The sequence below is a fragment of the Diaporthe batatas genome (genome assembly GCF_019321695.1).
Source record: "Diaporthe batatas strain CRI 302-4 chromosome Unknown Contig00030, whole genome shotgun sequence".
In the NCBI taxonomy this organism is placed as follows: Eukaryota; Fungi; Ascomycota; class Sordariomycetes; order Diaporthales; family Diaporthaceae; genus Diaporthe; species Diaporthe batatas.
Genome location: NW_025408577.1, coordinates 1 through 19,196, shown reverse-complemented (window position 1 = coordinate 19,196; position 19,196 = coordinate 1). Strand labels below are relative to the sequence as shown.

Genomic DNA, 19,196 nt, shown 5'->3' with positions numbered 1-19,196 from the left:
CTCCTTTATGGTTGGTCCGGGGTCTCTCAAGACAGTCGCAAGCAGAGCTGAGAATTCGAGCCACAGCCCCAACCGGTTCCCGAGCGGTGCAACTCGCACAATGAACTCCACGTCTGCAACGAGGTTGGCAAAAGACCAAGAACACTCTCTGCGTCCACTCAATCTTAATCGGGTCAGAGTGGGCTTTCGTATGCATCAACAGAATGCCTGTTGAGCGGCCCATGAGTCCACGGGCCTTGCAGGTTGACTTCAAATGTTATCTTGGGCGTGTTGAGATGCCAGTCAAGGAGCGAGAAAGGTAATTAGCATGATTTTTGCCTTAAGTGTGTTCCCAAATCAAATAAAGGAAACTAGAGCCTGTGTACAGTGATAGAGAAGTATGGGCCAGGGTGGGGTCTCTGAGTCCTTCCCTCCTTCCCTCCCGGACGTCTTCGTGGTCCGCCCGCCCAGGTGGTACCTCCACGCTTCGCCTCCGCTCTCCCAATACCTTCCCCACGCAGCCCTCCCCTTATCAACTCCGTTTTCTTTCCATTTCCCAATAATGTCGAAAGCCCGGGTGGCCGAGTGGTCATGGCGTCGGTTTATTAGGCCGGTGAGGGTCGTTCTAGGGCACCGATCCTCGAAAGTAATCCCGTCAATCATGTATGCCCAAACGAGTACTGTGATAGAGAGGTTCCACTAAACATCTAATCCCGGGGTCAGGAGCGGGTTCAATTCTCGCCCCGGCGCAACCCACATTTTTTGGTTTTGTCTTTCATTTTCATTTGAAACTTGGTACCTGTTCCGTAGAATGACTTCGTTCTCGAACAAGTAGGGTGAGTGGCGATCATTGGTCGATGATTCAAAGGAAGTGCTGGCCTACACAAGGGTTGGAAAGTCCATGTCTACCGTTGATGCTTTCTTTTCGGAAACGAGGCTGACATTGTCGAGAGCAAGCTTCTTGGCGCCAATATAACGACCGTCCCATCTTAAGACAAGATCAACCGTAGCTTTATCGTCGAAGCATGCGTAGCCGACGTTCCCCTTCCTGGCCGATTCTTGGGCACCCCGATGCTTTCTCTCGCAAACCGCTACGGCTAGCGGTATGGCGACGTTCCTCTCGAGAAATTTGAAGAGCCTCTCTGCAAACTTGAGCTCTTCGGGCAGGGAGGTGACTTCCCCAGTTTCTTGCGGCTTGGTCATTATACGAACCATGAAGGGGAACGTGGATGAAGGAGGTTTCTGGGACCAGATTCTACGGCGCTCTCGCTCCAGCATTCTGAAGGGGAGAACCTCCATCTGACACCCTGGCGGTTTCGACCAAAGCTGGATTAGGACGGCCAGCACCCGCGCTGCATCCATGCCCGGCGAGTGGTGCTGTCTCCACGTTCCCTGGACGTAGCGTCTGTCAAACCCCATCGATAGCATGGTGTCCCGTAAGGAGGGTCTCTTTGATCCTGCAACCATGGTTCTTAATACAACCTCGCTGACATCAACCCAGCGAGAGAAGCAACGAGCAAGCCTCGGGAATAAGGTGGCCATGGCGTGAAATTCGCCTTGGCAGCCCCAAGTCACCAGGATCGCTTCGCCGGCTTGCCCCAAAGTCTTCCCCAGCCTCGCGCTCAGCCATTCCAATAGATGTGTTTCTATGCAGTCTTTTGCAATCTGACGAACTTCACCAAAAGGAAACCTCTCAAACCCAGCCTTTTTCCGACGACTTGCGCAGCCTAACACATATGCATCGATCTCGTGCCTCCTCATGATGTCAGAAAGATCCACAGAGCCTTCAGTATGCAGAGAAGCATCAGTCAGGAGCTTTGTGTCTGGCCTGGCACAAGCTGCTATGCCGATACTGTTAACGCCGTTTGATACACCTTCTTGGCCCTCCACATCGAGACCGACGAGATACACATTTTGGGACAGGACTGTGTCTCGAAGCTCAGCCAATGTGCCAATTCTGCCATCTTGAAAGAGGCACCTGACCGGTAGGACGTCCGCGGTATTGACCTGAAGAAACTTGGGTATACGACGGTGGCCCATTTTGGATATCCTTAGTTTGCCTTTGTTAAGGGGTGAACCTGAGTACTTTTGCCTTAGCCTGGATTTAGAAATTAGAGAAAGAAACAGTCGCATTTGCATGCATAAATGTGGAAATGGGGGACATTATTAAGTTAGGTCTTTGAGAGTCATCTTGGCGTGTACTCTCTGGTTGACTAGTTGACCCTAGTGACACGTGGGCAGGCATAGAAACCTCCTACTCTAACGCGGTCTTGAGACTAATGCAGCGGTAGTAGTAGCGGTCCTACCGGAGACCATCATTAGAAGGCTGCCAACCGCTTTTTCGAACTGTCTCCCAAGTACCGGTATTGTTGGGCTCAAACTTAAGATGCGAGTAATTTTAAGGTATAAGCCTCTATTGAAAGACGTGTTTAGTCTATCCGTACTCCAATCAGGACTAGGACTTAGGGTGACCTGCATAGCACTGCCTCATTGTGAACCGATTAGTTAAGCGGCTGTGCACCAGCTGCAGCAGCACTGCCTCAATCAATGAGTGAGGGTTCAAATAAGAACATCTACGTTTTGATTTCGTACAATCACTTTGATATCCTTTCCTCTATTGTATTTCATCGGTCTATCAGTTCGAAGGTTGAACCTTCATTGCCAAAGTACTGCCAAACATCACACCGGGCATCACTGGCACTGGCGATAAGCAGCTAGCCCCTGTGGAGCCAGCTTCACATTTGAGACTCGCGTATTACCGAGGCAGACCTCATGTGCGCTAGGTGAACACCATGGCTACCTTTACTTACTCCTCTCTTGACACTACACACCCATCTATTCGCCTCGTCCGCCTCCTCTCCGGGCATGGCCCTATCCAATGCGAATTGTTCACCTCATTCCTCCCACCTGCCTGCTCAGAAGCACACCTGACCACGACTGTCCCATACGAAGCATTATCTTATACGTGGGGTGGCAGCGAGAAGACAGATACAATCATCGCCAATGGGTCACTGTTAGGCGTGACTAGAAACCTGTATCTCGCTCTCAGTTACCTGCGCCGCGAGGACACCGATCGAATCTTGTGGATAGACGCTATATGCATTGACCAGGACAATGCAAGAGAGCGAAACCACCAAGTCAGGCAGATGGCCAGGATTTATGAAAGTGCCGATGCGGTGATCTTGTGGCTGGGACAGGCAACGTACGCAACAAATGTGGCACTAGACTCATTGAGGCATTTGGAAATTGAAAGCAAGAAGGTCGCTTGTAGGGGATGGAGGAAGAGCGATGCACGGTGGCACACGCTCTGGTCAAAAACGCAGAGGAAGTTGGCACGACGATATCCAGACCTCGTGTCAAGGCAAAGAGAAGGGATACAAGACCTGTTCAACAGGCCTTGGTTTGAGAGGATGTGGATCATTCAAGAAGTGGCTTACTCGCGAAAGGCACTTGTTTGTTGTGGGAACAAATCTGTGTCGGCCAGGGTGTTCGCTCTGTCCCCCTACCTGTTCGCCGTCAAGCCATCAGACCAAGCCCAGGCTATCCTAGACATCATGCCTGGGCGTTCCAGATACGACTCGTGGTGGGCTCATGGCCACGACCTTTACACCCTTCTTCGAAAATTTCGCTTCAGCAAGGTCAGCGACCCAAGGGACATGATATATGCTCTGGTCAGCATTGCTTCTGACCCTGGGCTGCAGGAGACCCTGATACCTGATTACGAGAAGACCGAACGGGAAGTCATTCGAGAAACAGTCTTGTTTCTTTGTCACGTTGACATTGAGCTTATTCCCGAGGTGTTGGACGGATACTGGAATGCCATGGTAGATGACCAGAGTATGATGGGTTTTCTCAAGAGCATTGATTCACTGCATGCAGCAGCAATGGATCAACATCTGCGCAATCACCGTGGCGACTTTACTAAATCCTTCTACACATCGAAGGGCCATAATGTTCGCATTACGAACGAGATGATAAATATCGCAGACAAGCAGAGGAAGACAGGCGACACCGACTTCGAAACACCAGTAGGGCTGATCATCAAGAATCATGCAAATCTCGCAATATTGGAAAATGCATTGGAGAATTGGCACACCGTTCCATGGATAAGGTTTTTACTCAAAAGCCTGCCACCTGAGGTGAGGATCACAGAAAGCACCATGGAGCTGGCCATGAAGAACGCGTACTGTCCACGGGTGCTGGACTTGTTGTTTGAAGAACGGGGAAGTGAGGTACCGATCACAGACCGAATCCTATATTTTGCGGCTGGGTCAATGCAGGTCAAGGAGATATTCGAGGTTCTGCTGCAAGCTAGAGGTGCCCAGGTTCGTTTGACACCAACTTTGAAAAGGATGCTAGAGGAAAATGGGTCACCGAAGCATAAGGCAACACTTGAATTACTTGAAAGCCTTGAGACTGCATGGTTGGTCAACCGCCACCCACAGGAGGTTTCTAACGAAACCCTAGGGAAGGTGGATACAGAGCGGCTGTTGGATGAATTCAGAGCCGGATGGGATGCTTTTGGAATGTATCGTTTTTCTTCTATTGATACCTAGATAGCACATACTCTCCAGTATAAAGTCTTTCATAAGGTAGTAGGATATTTATAAACTTTTTAGAAGCTAAGAGGTGGGTATAAATAACCTTGCCTTAACCTCGTCGTAGTTCCCCTCTTCAAACTGAGCCCCGACTCCAATCAGGTCATTCTTCATATATTCTTCTTTCTCACTCTGAAGGGCCATCCTGTCGTGGATGCTCGCTTTGTGGACGGCATTTTTCTCGAAAACTGACAACTCCCGGTGAAGGCCATTGCCTTGAAAGTCCGGGAGCGGCCGGCTGAGGTTATGCTCGACAAATTTGTGAAGACTGAAAACAAACTCTTCAACAACAAGAGAGGTCAAGGCTGAAATAGGGCGAGTCGGGCAATAAAACAAAATCATGTTAAAGCATTCTTGGATAATTCCCTCAAGACATGAGCTTTTGAAATTAGGCTTCAAGGTGTGAAACGGCTGTCCAAAGGCAAGGATTATTCACATCTACCTATGTAGTTACACCGGCTTGAAGCATACACAGGGCATCTAGGAGGTGTCTTCCCTCTCTCATGCCCAATTAATGCGGCTCAAGTCAGCCTCGCTCCAGTAACCGCGTCCACCGTCTTCATAAACGGCAGCCCTCTCCCGCCACGAGCGTTCCATCTGGCCTCTACCTTTCTCGACCTCATCATGATCGGCAACAGCTTGGCGGCGGGCGGCACGAACACGGCTGCGCACTTCGCCCCTGTCAAACGTCCTAGGAACATCCCACATCACGTATCCGTAATGTCTAAGAAGGGAGTTCTCACCTTGAAAGACGGACTCTTGTACGAAGGAATGTTTGTGCACATACCACCATATGTCGAACGGACCAGAATCAAGGTCATCAGGGCCGTCAGTATCTCTGGCTCTGAGTTCAGACTCGATCTCCTGTCTAGTCCATCTACGGTCTCCTAGAAGGTACTTCCCCGGTGGGCAACACCTGCAGACATCTTGAGGAGGAGCCCTGTGGAGGTGGGCAGCTAAGAAAGAAGAAGTGTGCGGCAGGCCTTTGGACTTAAGGAGCTGCAATCGCTGTTCGTAGCCCTCAGCACGGTCGACCCGGAAGAGGAAATGTAATCCGTACGAAAGCTGGCCCAGTCCACGAGGTGTCAGTGACAAGGTGCTGACTACACAAGAGCTTGTGACCGGGCGTGACTTACGTAGGCCTGCTTATGCATGTTTTCCTTTCCTCGGGAGAGCCAGTCCACCGACTTGGCGCCCCATTCCACGTCATGAGCCGCAATCTCGTCAAATACTCATGGAGTGTTAGCGTGATGATATGTGTTGTTCGCATGGCTTAAGGTACAAACCTCTTGATAGTACTCGTTCCAGGTAGTCATGCATACAGGCAAGTTGCTCATTCACCCAGGGCGAGAAGGCACGGAAGTGGGTGTACTCTTGGCATCCCTTGCGGACGGAGCTCCACCCCTGGCTGAGGTCTCCGCCCGGCTCGCCATTATCATCGTCACGGAACCCCACGTTGCAGTATATCTCGAAGCGGTAGAGGGCCCTGCATGCGCGGAAGATCTCGTCCGCTGAGGCCTCGGCGGACCGGGAACGAGCAGGACCGAACACCTCCGGCGCGAGCGGCAAGGTGTCGGCGAGAAACCGGCGGGAGAAGTGCTGGACGACAGAGTGCGTGCTGCTTAGCGCAGCGGCGAGCGCGGGAGCGGCGGCGTTGTTCTCGATCCTGTACTTGAGAAACCGCTGATGGAAAGTAAGACCGCGCCTGTCGCGGCGGCCAAGCGTTTCAACTAGAAGTTGGTCCAGGGCTTCTTTATCGTCGCGATCAATGTGGCGCGCGTCGTGGGCGACGACTGCATATCGCATGAGGCCGGGTGGAATCTGATTTCGGAGGATGGACTTAAGGACGGTATTGGTGTCGTCCCGATACGCTGCGTACAGCAGCCGATGGCTCCTGATAGCCGATCCCAGCGACTGCATGTCGTCGAGCTCTGAGAGGATCAGAGTTAAGAGATGCAAAGGCATCTGGAGGAACGGATGCTCCATGGCGTCGGACGATGGCGAGCACGACATGGCTTGTTCAAAGCTGAGTTGAGTCTGTACAGTGTACCTGGTAGAGAGGGAGTAAGAGTGCAAGGCAGGTTGGTTGTTGGAGGGGAGGTGAGGTGAAAGCAACATGATGACTCAGCAGGCAAACCAGGTACTGTACTTCCAAGCTTGCCGAGACCCGGCGGATTCTGCCTGGTGGATTCTGCCCGACGGATTCGTGGCCCCATCAAGCGGCCTAGATTGTCGCGTCACGGAGTGCTGACGGTCGGTTTCAGTCTCGACCAAGGGGTCTTGTGAGGCCCCCGATGGCCGGGCAAACAAGAGAATTAACCATAAGCCTAGCCACGTTACATCATATTGAACAAACACCAGGTCGATGAAGTAGCCCACAGGATTTATGCATCTGGTACGTTCACTGCATGAGAAGGGATTAGATATGTAAGATCAGTGGAACACCTGGTCGCTTGAGTGAGCCGCAGGATTGATTGGTACTGGTATGTTCCCTGGCTGAGAAGGAATGAGGTACAGCACCGCTCGTGTTACGAAAGCCCGTCAACAGGTAAATTCCATGAAGCCAGGTGAGTACCTTCCCCGTTCACGTGTTCCATGTACCTAGGTAGTCAAATGCTTCAGAAATTTGCCGATCAAGTAGGAGCCGGAGGTCATCACCACTTTTCAGACCCAACCGGACCAAGAACCTTACATAATACGGGACAAGATGTCCGCCCTTGAGGTTGTGCTCAGGTCTATCGGCCCTAGTTGTGACATCTGGGAGGTCGGCCTGGCTGGATGGAGTGGTCCATTGTTTGAGGCTGTTGTCCTTTTGACAAATGCGTGTCCTAGAACGACCTGGCACGCGTAATGCCGGCTTCCAACGATATTGAGCCTATGGTATCCCCAAATGAGATATAAAAAGTAGGTCAAGTCAGGCTCCTCTCTATTCTGCTCTCATCTCGTTATTCCATCTTCACACACCACAAAAACTCGAGGAAGCTAGTCTTCTGTATAACCTTCTCTCACCCCACCTATCCTATAAAACAATCACTCAAAGAAGCTGGTCTTCTGTACATTCTACTCTTAAGGTACCTTTCCATAGCTTTAGGCTGTAGAAAGTTCTTCTTTGCGTCTCGTCTCTTTATACAACAGGAACAAGTACGGTCACTACAGTATCTTCGTTTTCCCCTCTTTTTATTTATCATACAAGTCTCAGCCTCCTCTTTCTCAGCCTCCACATCAACTTCCTCATTTCCTGACAATGTCTTCTGGACGAGGTCGCGAGACATCTTATCCCCCACGGTCCGGCGAGAGCCGCTCCAGCGGGTCTTCCGCCAGATCGAGGAGCCGGCTCAGGACATCAGATAGTAGCGACAGGCATGCCGGCCCATCTTCCTCCGGCACACTTGCTCTGCCTACACGATCACGCCGGCCATCCCATAGCAGCGGCGGCGAGCAAATGTAAGTAGCTTTCTTTGACTTTTCGGACCCCATCTTTCATGTTTTGAAATCAGAGCGCAACACTTTAAGCTCCGTAGTAGGTGACTAAAACGTGTCAGGATGTTCCCATACTCCTCATCCAGTGAGGATAGTGATAGTCGCAGGCGGCCGCAACCGTCAGGAAGAGGTTCAGACCGACCTTCGGCTTCAAGCTCTTCGAGAGTGTCCTCGAGCAGTGGCAGCTGGGAGCCCACACGCCCTGCCGCAGGTGCCCCGTCTTCGAGATTTTTCGGTGGCGGTGACAGCTCTTCGTCAAGCTCCTCGTCCAGGTCCTCGAGACGTGTTCCTGTGAGCGCTGGAGACTCTGGCGGCAGCGGAAGCGATATATTCGGAAGTCGGTCCGGAAGTGCCAGTGGGTCGGCCGCAATAGACATTCCGGGCAGAACCGGAGCATTAGACAGAAGGCCGGTGGTCAGGGACCCTTCGCAATATCCCGCCTCGGGATATACTGACCAATACAAAGATGGTGCCTGGGACAGCTGGAAGTCCGATGCGTCCCTGAGACGAGAGCACGACAGATATAAAAGCCTAGACAACAGGGCTACGAGCTTGGATCGACGGTACAACGATGATCTTGACAGAGCACCCCCGCCCCGTGGCGTTCCAGGACTTGGGGCAAGTCACAGTTCCATGAATACGGACCTGACTGGATCACAACGTTAGTCTATGATACCCTAGCCCTCCATTACTTATAGCGTTTGCTGACTGTTTCCACCCTTGCTTTAGATCTTAGGTACGGTGACCGAGCTTTGGAGACCTCACGAGCATATGGAGCGTAAGTACTCTGACCTCTCGATCTCATATCTCTCTATTTCCCAATTCTTTATCTCTTACCTCTAGTCTCCTTCCTCTTACCTTCTTAATATCCGCCATAAAGTATCCGATAAGAAGCTAATAATAAATAATATAGTGCGGCGGACGCCCGACATGCCAATGTCCAGGACCATGACAAGAACTACTTTAAAAAGGGCATTGTAACTCAATACGACACTACTTATGGACATGAAGAGAGACACAGAAGACTTGACGGTCAATCTAGCAGGTTTGCTGATAGAGCCGACGACCACTATAGTCGTGCGTCTAGATTGGGTCATGACGCACCCAACACTGGCGTTGGGAGGCGCGAGTATGACGAACGTTTGGCAGAGCGAGCTACAAGGCGCCCAAGAACACCGCCAGGACGTGAGCGAAACGCTGCGACTTACGAAGACCGGCTCCGTCGCGACGGCCACCTCACTGATGACGATTTGACATTTAGGCGCAGATAAAGACATAAAGGTTAATAGACGGATCGATTAGGATAATATTAGATATAGACTGTACGAGCGACCAAGAGCACCCAATGAGATGGCCCAGCCAGCTTGTCTCCAGTATTTCCAACTCCTGTGACACTCCCAGCCTCCTCGCATCTTCTCTCACCGCTGATACAACCACCTGCTTAAGAGAGGACGCCGCGAAATTAAGGATGAACCATTCCAGATCAACATTCCAATCAGTATGACGCAGCCGCTAGCTAACAGCGCTGCCCGCGAGGCCAGATAAGAGGAAGAGAACAAAGGCCACCACGGATGTCTAGGCGCGCTTACATTCCACAGGAATGTATCCAGCCACAAAACGCCCAAGCTTTTCGTATAACCTAACCGCAAGACGGTGTTAGAATCGTGACTAGAAGATCTAAAGGGCACACATTAAAATAAAGCTACTAAAAAAGGCTATCTAATCCTTAAACTTACTTTAATTAAAAAGTATAATAATAATAATATTAATTATATTTAATAGAATTAAATTCTTTTAAATTTTAATTATTATTATATAAAATTAAATAATAAACTTTTAAATAAATATATTATAAATATAAATAAATAAAATTATTTTAATAATATTTAAAAATTTAAAATAAAAGTATTTTATAAAAATAATAAATAAAATAAAAATATAATAATAATAATAAAATATATATTAAATATATTTTTAATTTTATTATTAAATTAAAAATAATTAAATAAAATTTAATAAAAATAAAATATAATTTATTTTTTAAAAATTAATTTAATTAAATTTATTATATAAAATATTTTATAATAATTTTATAATTTATATTTATAATATTATTTATTAATATTTATTATTAATTTATATTATTATATTAAATTATATTTAATTAATTTATTAAAATTAAAATTATTATAAATTATAAAAGTTTATATTAAATATTAATAAATATAATTATTTAAAAATATTAAATTTATTATATAATTTAAATTTTTAAATTAATTTAAATTAATAAAAATAAAATTATTATTAATTTTAAATATATATATAAATTTTAATTTTATTTAAATAAATATTTATTTATTAATTTTATAAAATAAATTAATTATTAATAATTAAATATATTATTATTATATATATATTTTTATTTTAACTATTATATTTTAATAGACTTAACCTATATTTATTACTAAGCCCTATATAACTTAATTAGTATTAATAGTAGTAAGGGTATTATATTTATTAAAACTTTAACTTTATATTAAATAACCTTAATATTAATTAATTAGAATATAAAGAATATTATTTTAAAGCCCTTTTTTAAAGTTATTAATTATATTAGTTTATATCTTAAATAGATTAAAATTAGGGTAGTTATAAATACTAATAGTTAGGGGCTTATATAGAGGTATAAGTGAGGTAAGCTATGAGGGAGCTTTAGGGGGGCCCGTGCACTAAGGCCTTAACATTTTATAAAAAAATATAAGGGTTAGAGTAAAAAATATATTTAAATATTAGATTTTTAAAGGGTTATAATAATAAAATTTTTATAATTATAAATATTTTTATTAATTAATTATATTTAAAAAAAGTCTTTTATTTTTTTTTAAATTTCTTTTTTATTATATTTATTTTTTTTATTTTATTTATTTTATTTATTTTATTTATTTTATTTATTTTATTTATTTTATTTATTTTATTTATTTTATTTATTTTATTTATTTTATTTATTTTATTTATTTTATTTATTTTATTTATTTTATTTATTTTATTTATTTTATTATTTTATTTATTTTATTATTTTATTTATTTTATTTATTTTTATTTATTTTATTGTTTTATTTATTTTGTTTATTTTATTTTTTTTATTTATTTTATTTATTTTAATTTTTTTTATTTTTTATTTATTTTTTTTATTTTATTTTTATTTTATTTATTTTTTATTTATTTATTTATTTATTTATTTAATTATTATTTTATTTATTTTTTATTTATTTTTTATTTTATTTATTTAATTTATTTTATTTATTTTATTTATTTTATTTATTTTATTTATTTTATTTATTTTGTTATTTTATTTATTTTATTTTATTTATTTTATTTATTTTATTTATTTTATTTATTTATTTATTTTATTTATTTTATTTATTTTATTTATTTTATTTATTTTATTTATTTTATTTATTTTATTTATTTTATTTATTTTATTTATTTTATTTATTTTATTTATTTTATTTATTTTATTTATTTTATTTATTTTATTTATTTTATTTATTTTAAATTTAATAATTTATTTAATATTTAAAACTTTAAATAAATAATAATAAAATAATTATATTTAAATTAATAAATAAATAATAAATAAATATTATTTAATAATTAAATAATAATATAATAAAAATTTAAAAAGATATTATTATAAAATAATATTAATTTAATATAAATATTTTAATTATTAAATAATTATATATTTTAAAATAAAATTAATATTATATATTTATTATATATTATTATATTATAATTTAATTAAATTTATATTAATAAAAATATTTTATTATTTATTAAAATAATATTAAAAATATATATAATATATTAATATATATAATAAATAATTATAAAAATTAATTTTAATAAGGATATAAATTAAATATATAAATTAAATATATATAATAAAAATATAAAATTAAAATTTATATATTAAATATAAAATATTAAATTTTTTAAAAAAATTTAATAAAAATTATAACTTTTAATTATAATATTTTAATAAACTTAATTATATTTATTATTAAACTTTATAAATTAATTAATATTAATAATAATAAATATATTATATTATTATATTTATTATATTTATTATATTTATTATATTTATTATATTTATTATATTTATTATATTTTATATTTATTATATTATTATATTTATTATATTTATTATATTTATTTAAAATTTATTTAATATTTAAAAATTTAAATTAAATTATTATTTTATATATAATAATTATTTATTAATTAAAAATTTAAAATAAAATTTAAATAATAAATTATAAATAAAATAATAATAATATAATTATAATTAATAAATAATTAATAAATAATAAATATTTAATTATAATATAATAATATATAAAAATTAAAAATATAAATAATTATTTAATAATAAATTTATTTAAAAATATTTATTTTAATAATTATAAAATAATATTAATTTTATATAATTAAAATTATATTTATATATATATATATATATTTTATTTAATATTTATATATTTAATTTTAATTTAATTTATTTTAATAAATATTTTCTTTTATAATAAAATAAATTAATTTTAATAAATTTATAATTAATTTATATATTATATTTATTTTAATTATATTTTAGTATTATTTATTTAATTTTTAATATATTTTATTATTAATTATTATTATTTAATTTAATATATATAAAATTATTAAAAAATAATTTTATTAATTATATAATAAATATTTAAAATATTTTTAATTTTAAAAGTTATTATTATTAATATTATTTTTAAATTAATAAAAAAATTAATTATTTATTATAAAATTTTAATATATTAAATTAATATTTAATTAATTAATAATATATATTAATTTTAAAATTTATTAATTATAATTTATTTTAAAAAATATTTTTAAAATAAAAATATTAAATATATATTAAAATTTATTTTATTTTATTAATATAAATAATTAATTAATTTTAAATAAATTAATATTTTAAATAATTAATTAAAATTTATAAATATTAATTAATATTAATTATAATAAAAATATTTAATTTATTAAATATTAAATATTATATTAAATAAATTTAATAATTTTTAATTAAATTATAAAAAACTTTTTAATTAATATTTAAATTTTAATTATATTAATTTTTATTTTAATTAAATTAAAATTATATTAAATATTATTAATAAAAATTTATTTTAAATATTTAAATTTATAAATTTATTAAATTTATATTTATTTTAATTTTATTAAATTATAATATATTATTTAAAATTATATAAAAAAACTTTTAATTAATATTAAATATTATTATTATTATAAAATTATATAAATATATAAAAATAAATTAAAATTAAAATTAAAATTTATTAATTATATAATTTATATATTAAAAATTTAATATTTTATATAATATAATAAATTAAAATTATTTATATATTTTAAAATATTAAATATATATATTATTATAATTTATTTTAATTTAATTTTCTTTTAATATTTAATTTAAAATTTATTTTATTTATTTTATTATTTTAATTTAATTTTTATATATTTATTATATATATTAATTATTTTTAAAATATAAAATTAAAATTTATAATTATAATTTTTAATTAATTTTTATTTAATTATTTATTATATTATAATTTAATTTAATTTTATTAAAACTTTTTTAAATTTTATAAAAACTTTTATTTTATAAATATAAACTTTAATTTAAAATTTTAAATTTTAATTTAAAATTTTATAAAATTTTAATATATTTTAAATTAAAATTTATAATTTTTAATTTTTAAAAATATATTAATTACTTTAAATAATAATAACTTTTTTAAAATAAAAATTTATTTTATATAATTATAAATTTAATTATTAAAATTATAAATTTAAAATAATAATAAAATATAATTATTTTATTTAAAAATTATTTTTAATTTAATAATATAATAAATTAAATAATTATTTTAAATAATTTTATTTATAAAATTAATAAATAAATATTTATTTATAAAATAAAATTAAAATTTATATATATTTTAATTAAAAAATAATAATTTTATTTTATTTATTTTAATTAATTATATTTATTAAAATTATATAATAATATTATATATAATATTTAATAATATTAAAATTAATTTATAATTTATAATAATTTTAATTTTAATAAATTAATAATATTAAATTAAATAAATATAATTTAATATATTAATATAAATAAATATTTTTAATAATAAATAATATTAAAATATAAATTATAAAATTATTATAAAAAGTTTTATATAATAAATTTAATTAAATTAATTTTTAAAAATATATTATAATTTATTTTATAAAATTTTAATTATTTATTTTAATTTAATAATAAAATTAAAAATATAAATAATTTATATAATAATAAATTAAAATAAAATATAAATTAATAATAAAAATTATAAAATATAATATAAATTTATTTTAATTTTATATATATTTAAAATTTAATATTTTAAAAATAATAATAATATAATAAATATATAAATATATTAAATTATTTATTTTATTATTATATAATTTATTAATATTATTAATAAAAAATATTAAATAAATTAATATTTATTAATTATATTTATTAAAATTAAATTAAAATTAAAAATTAAAAATTAAAAGTTTATATTAAATTATAAATAAAATATATAAAAAATTAATAAAATATTAATAAAATATATATATATAAAATATTTAATAAAATAAAATTAAAAGAATTAAAATATTAAAATATTAAAATATTAATAAAATTAATTTATTAATATAAATATTTAATAATTATAATTATATTTATTAAATTAAGGTTAGAATTAAATTAGGGTTAGGGTTAATAAATTAATAAAAATGTAATAAAAGTATTAATAAGTAATAAAAGTTTAATATTGCTTTAATTTATAAAAAAATAATAAAAGTATTTTACTTAAAAGGCTTATTAAGGATTATTTAATTTATTAAAATAAATTATAAATTTATTTTAGCTATTATATTTTTAAGCTTTAATTTATATTAAAGCCTAAATTATTTAGTAATTATAGGCTAATTTTTATATATTAATTATAATTAGCGTTAAATGTAAAATTATAATTTATAAAGAAAATATATTTTTATATTTTACTAATTAATATATATATATTAAGTTAATTATATAACTTAATTTATATTTTAAAGGTAGTAATATAAATAATTTTTTATTTAAAGGCTAATATGCTTTATATAAGTATATTAGGCGATAAAGTTTAAAGTATTTATAATAAAAGTTAGAAAGGAGGCGGTTTTACGCAAACCTTTTTTGGCATAGCTTTGCAAAGCTAGTACCTATTTTTAATTAAAAGTTATTAGGTTTATTTAAAAAACTAGGGCAAGATAAGGTTAGGGTTAGAAAAAAAGGTAGGGTTATAAATTTAGGTTTTATAAATAGCTTTAATATTTTATACTACTATTCTTTTAGCCTATTTTAAAAAAAGAAAAGTATTATATAAAATTTTTTATTAAAGTTTATATTAATATAATTTGTAAAAGGTTTTTAAAAACGTATATTTTAGCGCGCTATATATTTTATAATATGCGGCCTTTTAAATTAATTTTAGAAATATTATTTAAATTATTTAATACTACTTTATTTTAAGTAGAAATTTTATTAAAAAGGTTTTTTATTTATTTTAATAATTTAATTAGCAGGCCTTAAAATAAGTTAAAAAAAAAACTAATTTATATTTAATGCTATTATATTATATTTAAAATGCTTTTTATATTAATATATTTCTATATTTTATTATATAAGAATAGTAATATTAGAGGAAGTTTAGCTTATTTATTTTTTATTTAAAAGAATAAATATATAGTTTTATATTAAACTAATTGCTTTTATTAATAAAATATATTAGTTAGGTATTTATATTAGCTTAATACTTATATAAACTTATTAACCCTTTTTTTAAAAAGGTTTTATAACAAGTAAATTATTATAAAGTAGGTTAGTTTTACCTTAATAAAGGCTTATTTTATTATTTTTAAATAAGTAAATAACTATAAAATATATTAATGTTTGTTTATTTGCTTATAATAGACTTTTAATTACAACTTTATTAGTTTATATTCTTGCCTAAAAAAGAATTTTATATTTAAAAATAGTATTGCTTTATAAAATAAATAAATTTTTTAAGAAATTATATAAAGTTTAAGGTAGGAAGTGTATTTTGCCAACTATATTTTAAGAAATTATTAAGTTTTTTAGTAAATTAAAAAAATGTTATTAATATATTAAATATAAAAGGCCAAGCCCTTTTATAAAGTTTAAAACATTTAATTATTAATTTTTTTAAAACTAAGTAATAAATTAGTAAAGGTAAATATATATAATATTTTTATTATTATGCCAGCTTATTAATAATACTAGTTTTTATTAAACTTAAAATAGTTATATTATATAACTATTTTTAGCAAAAAAATATAGTAATATTAATATTATTATATAAATAATTTCTTAAATGCTTATAAATTTTTAAAATAATTGCTTTAATTAGCATATTAATATAAAAGCTTTATATGTTACTTGTAACTAGCTAAATATTATTAAATTAAATAATAGTAATTTTTTTTAGCTTTTATATAAGAATTTAAATACTTTTAATATATTAGGGTAGAACTTTTTTAATATATTAGTAAAGGAGGAAATTTGCAACTTTTAAAAACTTTTTAGTAGCTTAAAAGTAACTTAAAATAATAGGGCGAAATAACTAATATTTCTTATATACCTTTAATATATTATAAAATTTTAAAATACCTTTATTTTATTTTTAAATATTTAAATATTTTAATATAAATATAAAAAAATTTATAAATTTTAAAAGTTTTTAAAATTTAAATTAAATAGTAATATATATAATATTAAGGTGCTTTTAGTTTATTTTATAATAAATATTAAAGTTAAAAAGCATTTTTATTATTTTAAATATATATTAGTTCTTTTTAATTATAGCTAGCTTAAAGTTTTTATTAATAAATTTAACTAAAAACTATAATAACTAAAAAAGCTTATAAATTTATATAAAGTTTAAATTAGGCCTTTAAATTTATTTAAAAAGTAGAATTGCTATTGCTAATTATTAGTATAATAAATTCCTACTTGCAGCTAAACCTTTTTTAATTTATAAGTTATATTTTTTAGCTAATAGTTGCCATTTTTACTTAAAAATATAAAATTTTAATAATTTAAAATATAAGTTTTAAAAGTATTATTTAAAATAAATATTTTATTTAAGTTTAGGCTAAGCTTTATAAACTTTAAGCGCATTTAATTATTTATATAATATAAACTTTATATTTATAAAAATAATATATTTAATATTTTAAAAATATTAATATTAGAGCCTATAAAAATATTAAAAGTAAAATTATAGTTATATTTTATTAAATATATAAGTATATAGCTAAATATAACTAATTTATAAGTATAGTTTAAAAGGCTATTTTATAAGTTTAAATGTTTTTTAAGAAATAATTAGATTTAGGCGATATTTAAAAGTATGTACTTAAATTTTATAACTTTAATTTAGGCGTTAAAAAATAAAGGTTAATAATATAAAAATAAGTTAATATTATATTTTAGGTTTATTATTTTATTTATATTATTTTTAATATTATTAAACTTAAATTATATAGAAGTATATTTATAAAAACTAGTTAAAACTAGCTAGTTTAAAAGTTTTATTTTTATTAAAACTTGCTTTTTTTATTCCCTTTTTCTTTTTTTTTAATATTAGTTTAAAGCTGCTACCCTTTATTATTAAATTTTCTTTTAGGTAAATTATTAGTATATTTTTATACCTTTTTATTTTATATAAGATTTTTGCTAATTAAATTAATATTATTAAATAGGTTATATATATAAAGAATATTATATAATATATTAAAATTTAAGGTATAAAGTTTATTTTTTAAAAATATTTAATTTTTATTAAATAAATAAAATAATAAAATTTTTAATATAAAGTTATTTTATATTTAAATATTTTATTACTATTTTATTTTAGTAAAAGCACTTTTATTTTTAAAGTTATTTTTATTAAATAGTTATATATATAATAGCAAATATATAAGCTAGGAAAAGGCAATTATATTTTATATTTTATTAAAGTTTTAATAAAGAATTTAAAAACTAATTTTAAATTAAAAATGTTATTTTATTTAAAAAGCTATTATTAAAAATTAAATTTTAAGTTATTTTTATAAAATATTTATTATTTTAGCTATATATAAGGTATTAAATATTAATATTTAAAAATAAATTAATTTAATTTTTTATAAAAAACTATTTTAAAACCTTAAATTTATATGCTTTAACTTAGGCCTTAAAATTAACTTAAATAGTCTTATTAAATGCTATTATAAAGTACTTTTTTAAAATTTAAAGTATTAGTATGCTAATATAACTTTTAATTTTAAAAGAAAAATATAATTAATTTTATATTTTTAAAACTAATAATATAAAATTAAATATAATTTGCTTTTATAGCGCTAAATAAATAATATTAATTATTTTATTTAAATAAAAGTAGGGCGTAAAAATAAAAATATAATTTTTAAGGTTTTATAAATTTAATATTTATGCTATTTTAATATTAAAAGTTATAATTTAAATAGAAATAATTAAAAGTGCTATATTTAATTATATAATAGGTTAAAATTAATAAATTAATAAAATATAATAAAAGTATTAATAAATAATAAAAGTTTAATATTATTTTAGTTTATAAAAAATAATAAAAGTATTTTATTTAAAGGTTTATTAAAATTATTTAATTTATTAAAAATAAATTATAAATTTATTTTAGCTATTATATTTTGGGCTTTAATTTATATTAAAGTTTAAATTATTTAATAATTATAAATAATTTTATATATTAATTATAATTAGTATTAAATATAAAGTTATAATTTATAAAAAAATATATTTTATATTTCTTAATTAATATATATATATTAAATTAATTATATAATTTAATTTATATTTTAAAAATAATAATATAAATAATTTTTATTTAAAAGTTAATATATTTTATATAAATATATTAGGTAATA

General features: G+C 29.6%; 3 protein-coding genes across 3 annotated transcripts; 1 reads left to right on the top strand and 2 right to left on the bottom strand.

Moving 5' to 3' along the window:
* Window positions 1-443: 443 nt before the first annotated feature.
* KVR01_013664 (uncharacterized protein) lies at window positions 444-2,347 on the bottom strand. Its single transcript, XM_044787817.1, has 2 exons — window positions 737-2,347; window positions 444-686 (listed from the first exon to the last, which is right to left on the bottom strand). The coding sequence occupies exon 1, from the start codon at window positions 2,116-2,118 to the stop codon at window positions 859-861; it is 1,260 nt and encodes a 419-aa protein (XP_044637309.1). The 5' UTR covers window positions 2,119-2,347; the 3' UTR covers window positions 444-686; window positions 737-858.
* Window positions 2,348-2,586: 239 nt separating this feature from the next.
* KVR01_013680 (uncharacterized protein) lies at window positions 2,587-4,705 on the top strand. The gene has a single exon (XM_044794269.1). It carries the CDS (start codon window positions 2,772-2,774, stop codon window positions 4,533-4,535), a length of 1,764 nt encoding a protein of 587 aa, XP_044637325.1. The 5' UTR covers window positions 2,587-2,771; the 3' UTR covers window positions 4,536-4,705.
* A 286-nt stretch (window positions 4,706-4,991) lies between these two features.
* Window positions 4,992-6,617, bottom strand: KVR01_013709 (uncharacterized protein). The gene is made up of 3 exons (XM_044785344.1): window positions 5,864-6,617; window positions 5,714-5,808; window positions 4,992-5,642 (listed from the first exon to the last, which is right to left on the bottom strand). The coding sequence occupies exons 1-3, from the start codon at window positions 6,588-6,590 to the stop codon at window positions 5,079-5,081; spliced, it is 1,386 nt and encodes a 461-aa protein (XP_044637354.1). The 5' UTR covers window positions 6,591-6,617; the 3' UTR covers window positions 4,992-5,078.
* Between the last annotated feature and the right edge of the window lie 12,579 nt (window positions 6,618-19,196).

Bases quoted from the DNA above. Each gene is read 5' to 3' on its own strand.
- KVR01_013664 (XM_044787817.1), bottom strand. From the start codon at position 2,118: ATGCAAATGCGACTGTTTCTTTCTCTAATTTCTAAATCCAGGCTAAGG.
- KVR01_013680 (XM_044794269.1), top strand. From the start codon at position 2,772: ATGGCTACCTTTACTTACTCCTCTCTTGACACTACACACCCATCTATT.
- KVR01_013709 (XM_044785344.1), bottom strand. From the start codon at position 6,590: ATGTCGTGCTCGCCATCGTCCGACGCCATGGAGCATCCGTTCCTCCAG. The intron at 5,809-5,863 runs GTTTGTACCTTA...ACACTCCATGAG, and splicing joins GGAACGAGTACTATCAAGAG to TATTTGACGAGATTGCGGCT. The intron at 5,643-5,713 runs GTAAGTCACGCC...GGACTGGGCCAG, and splicing joins ACATGCATAAGCAGGCCTAC to CTTTCGTACGGATTACATTT.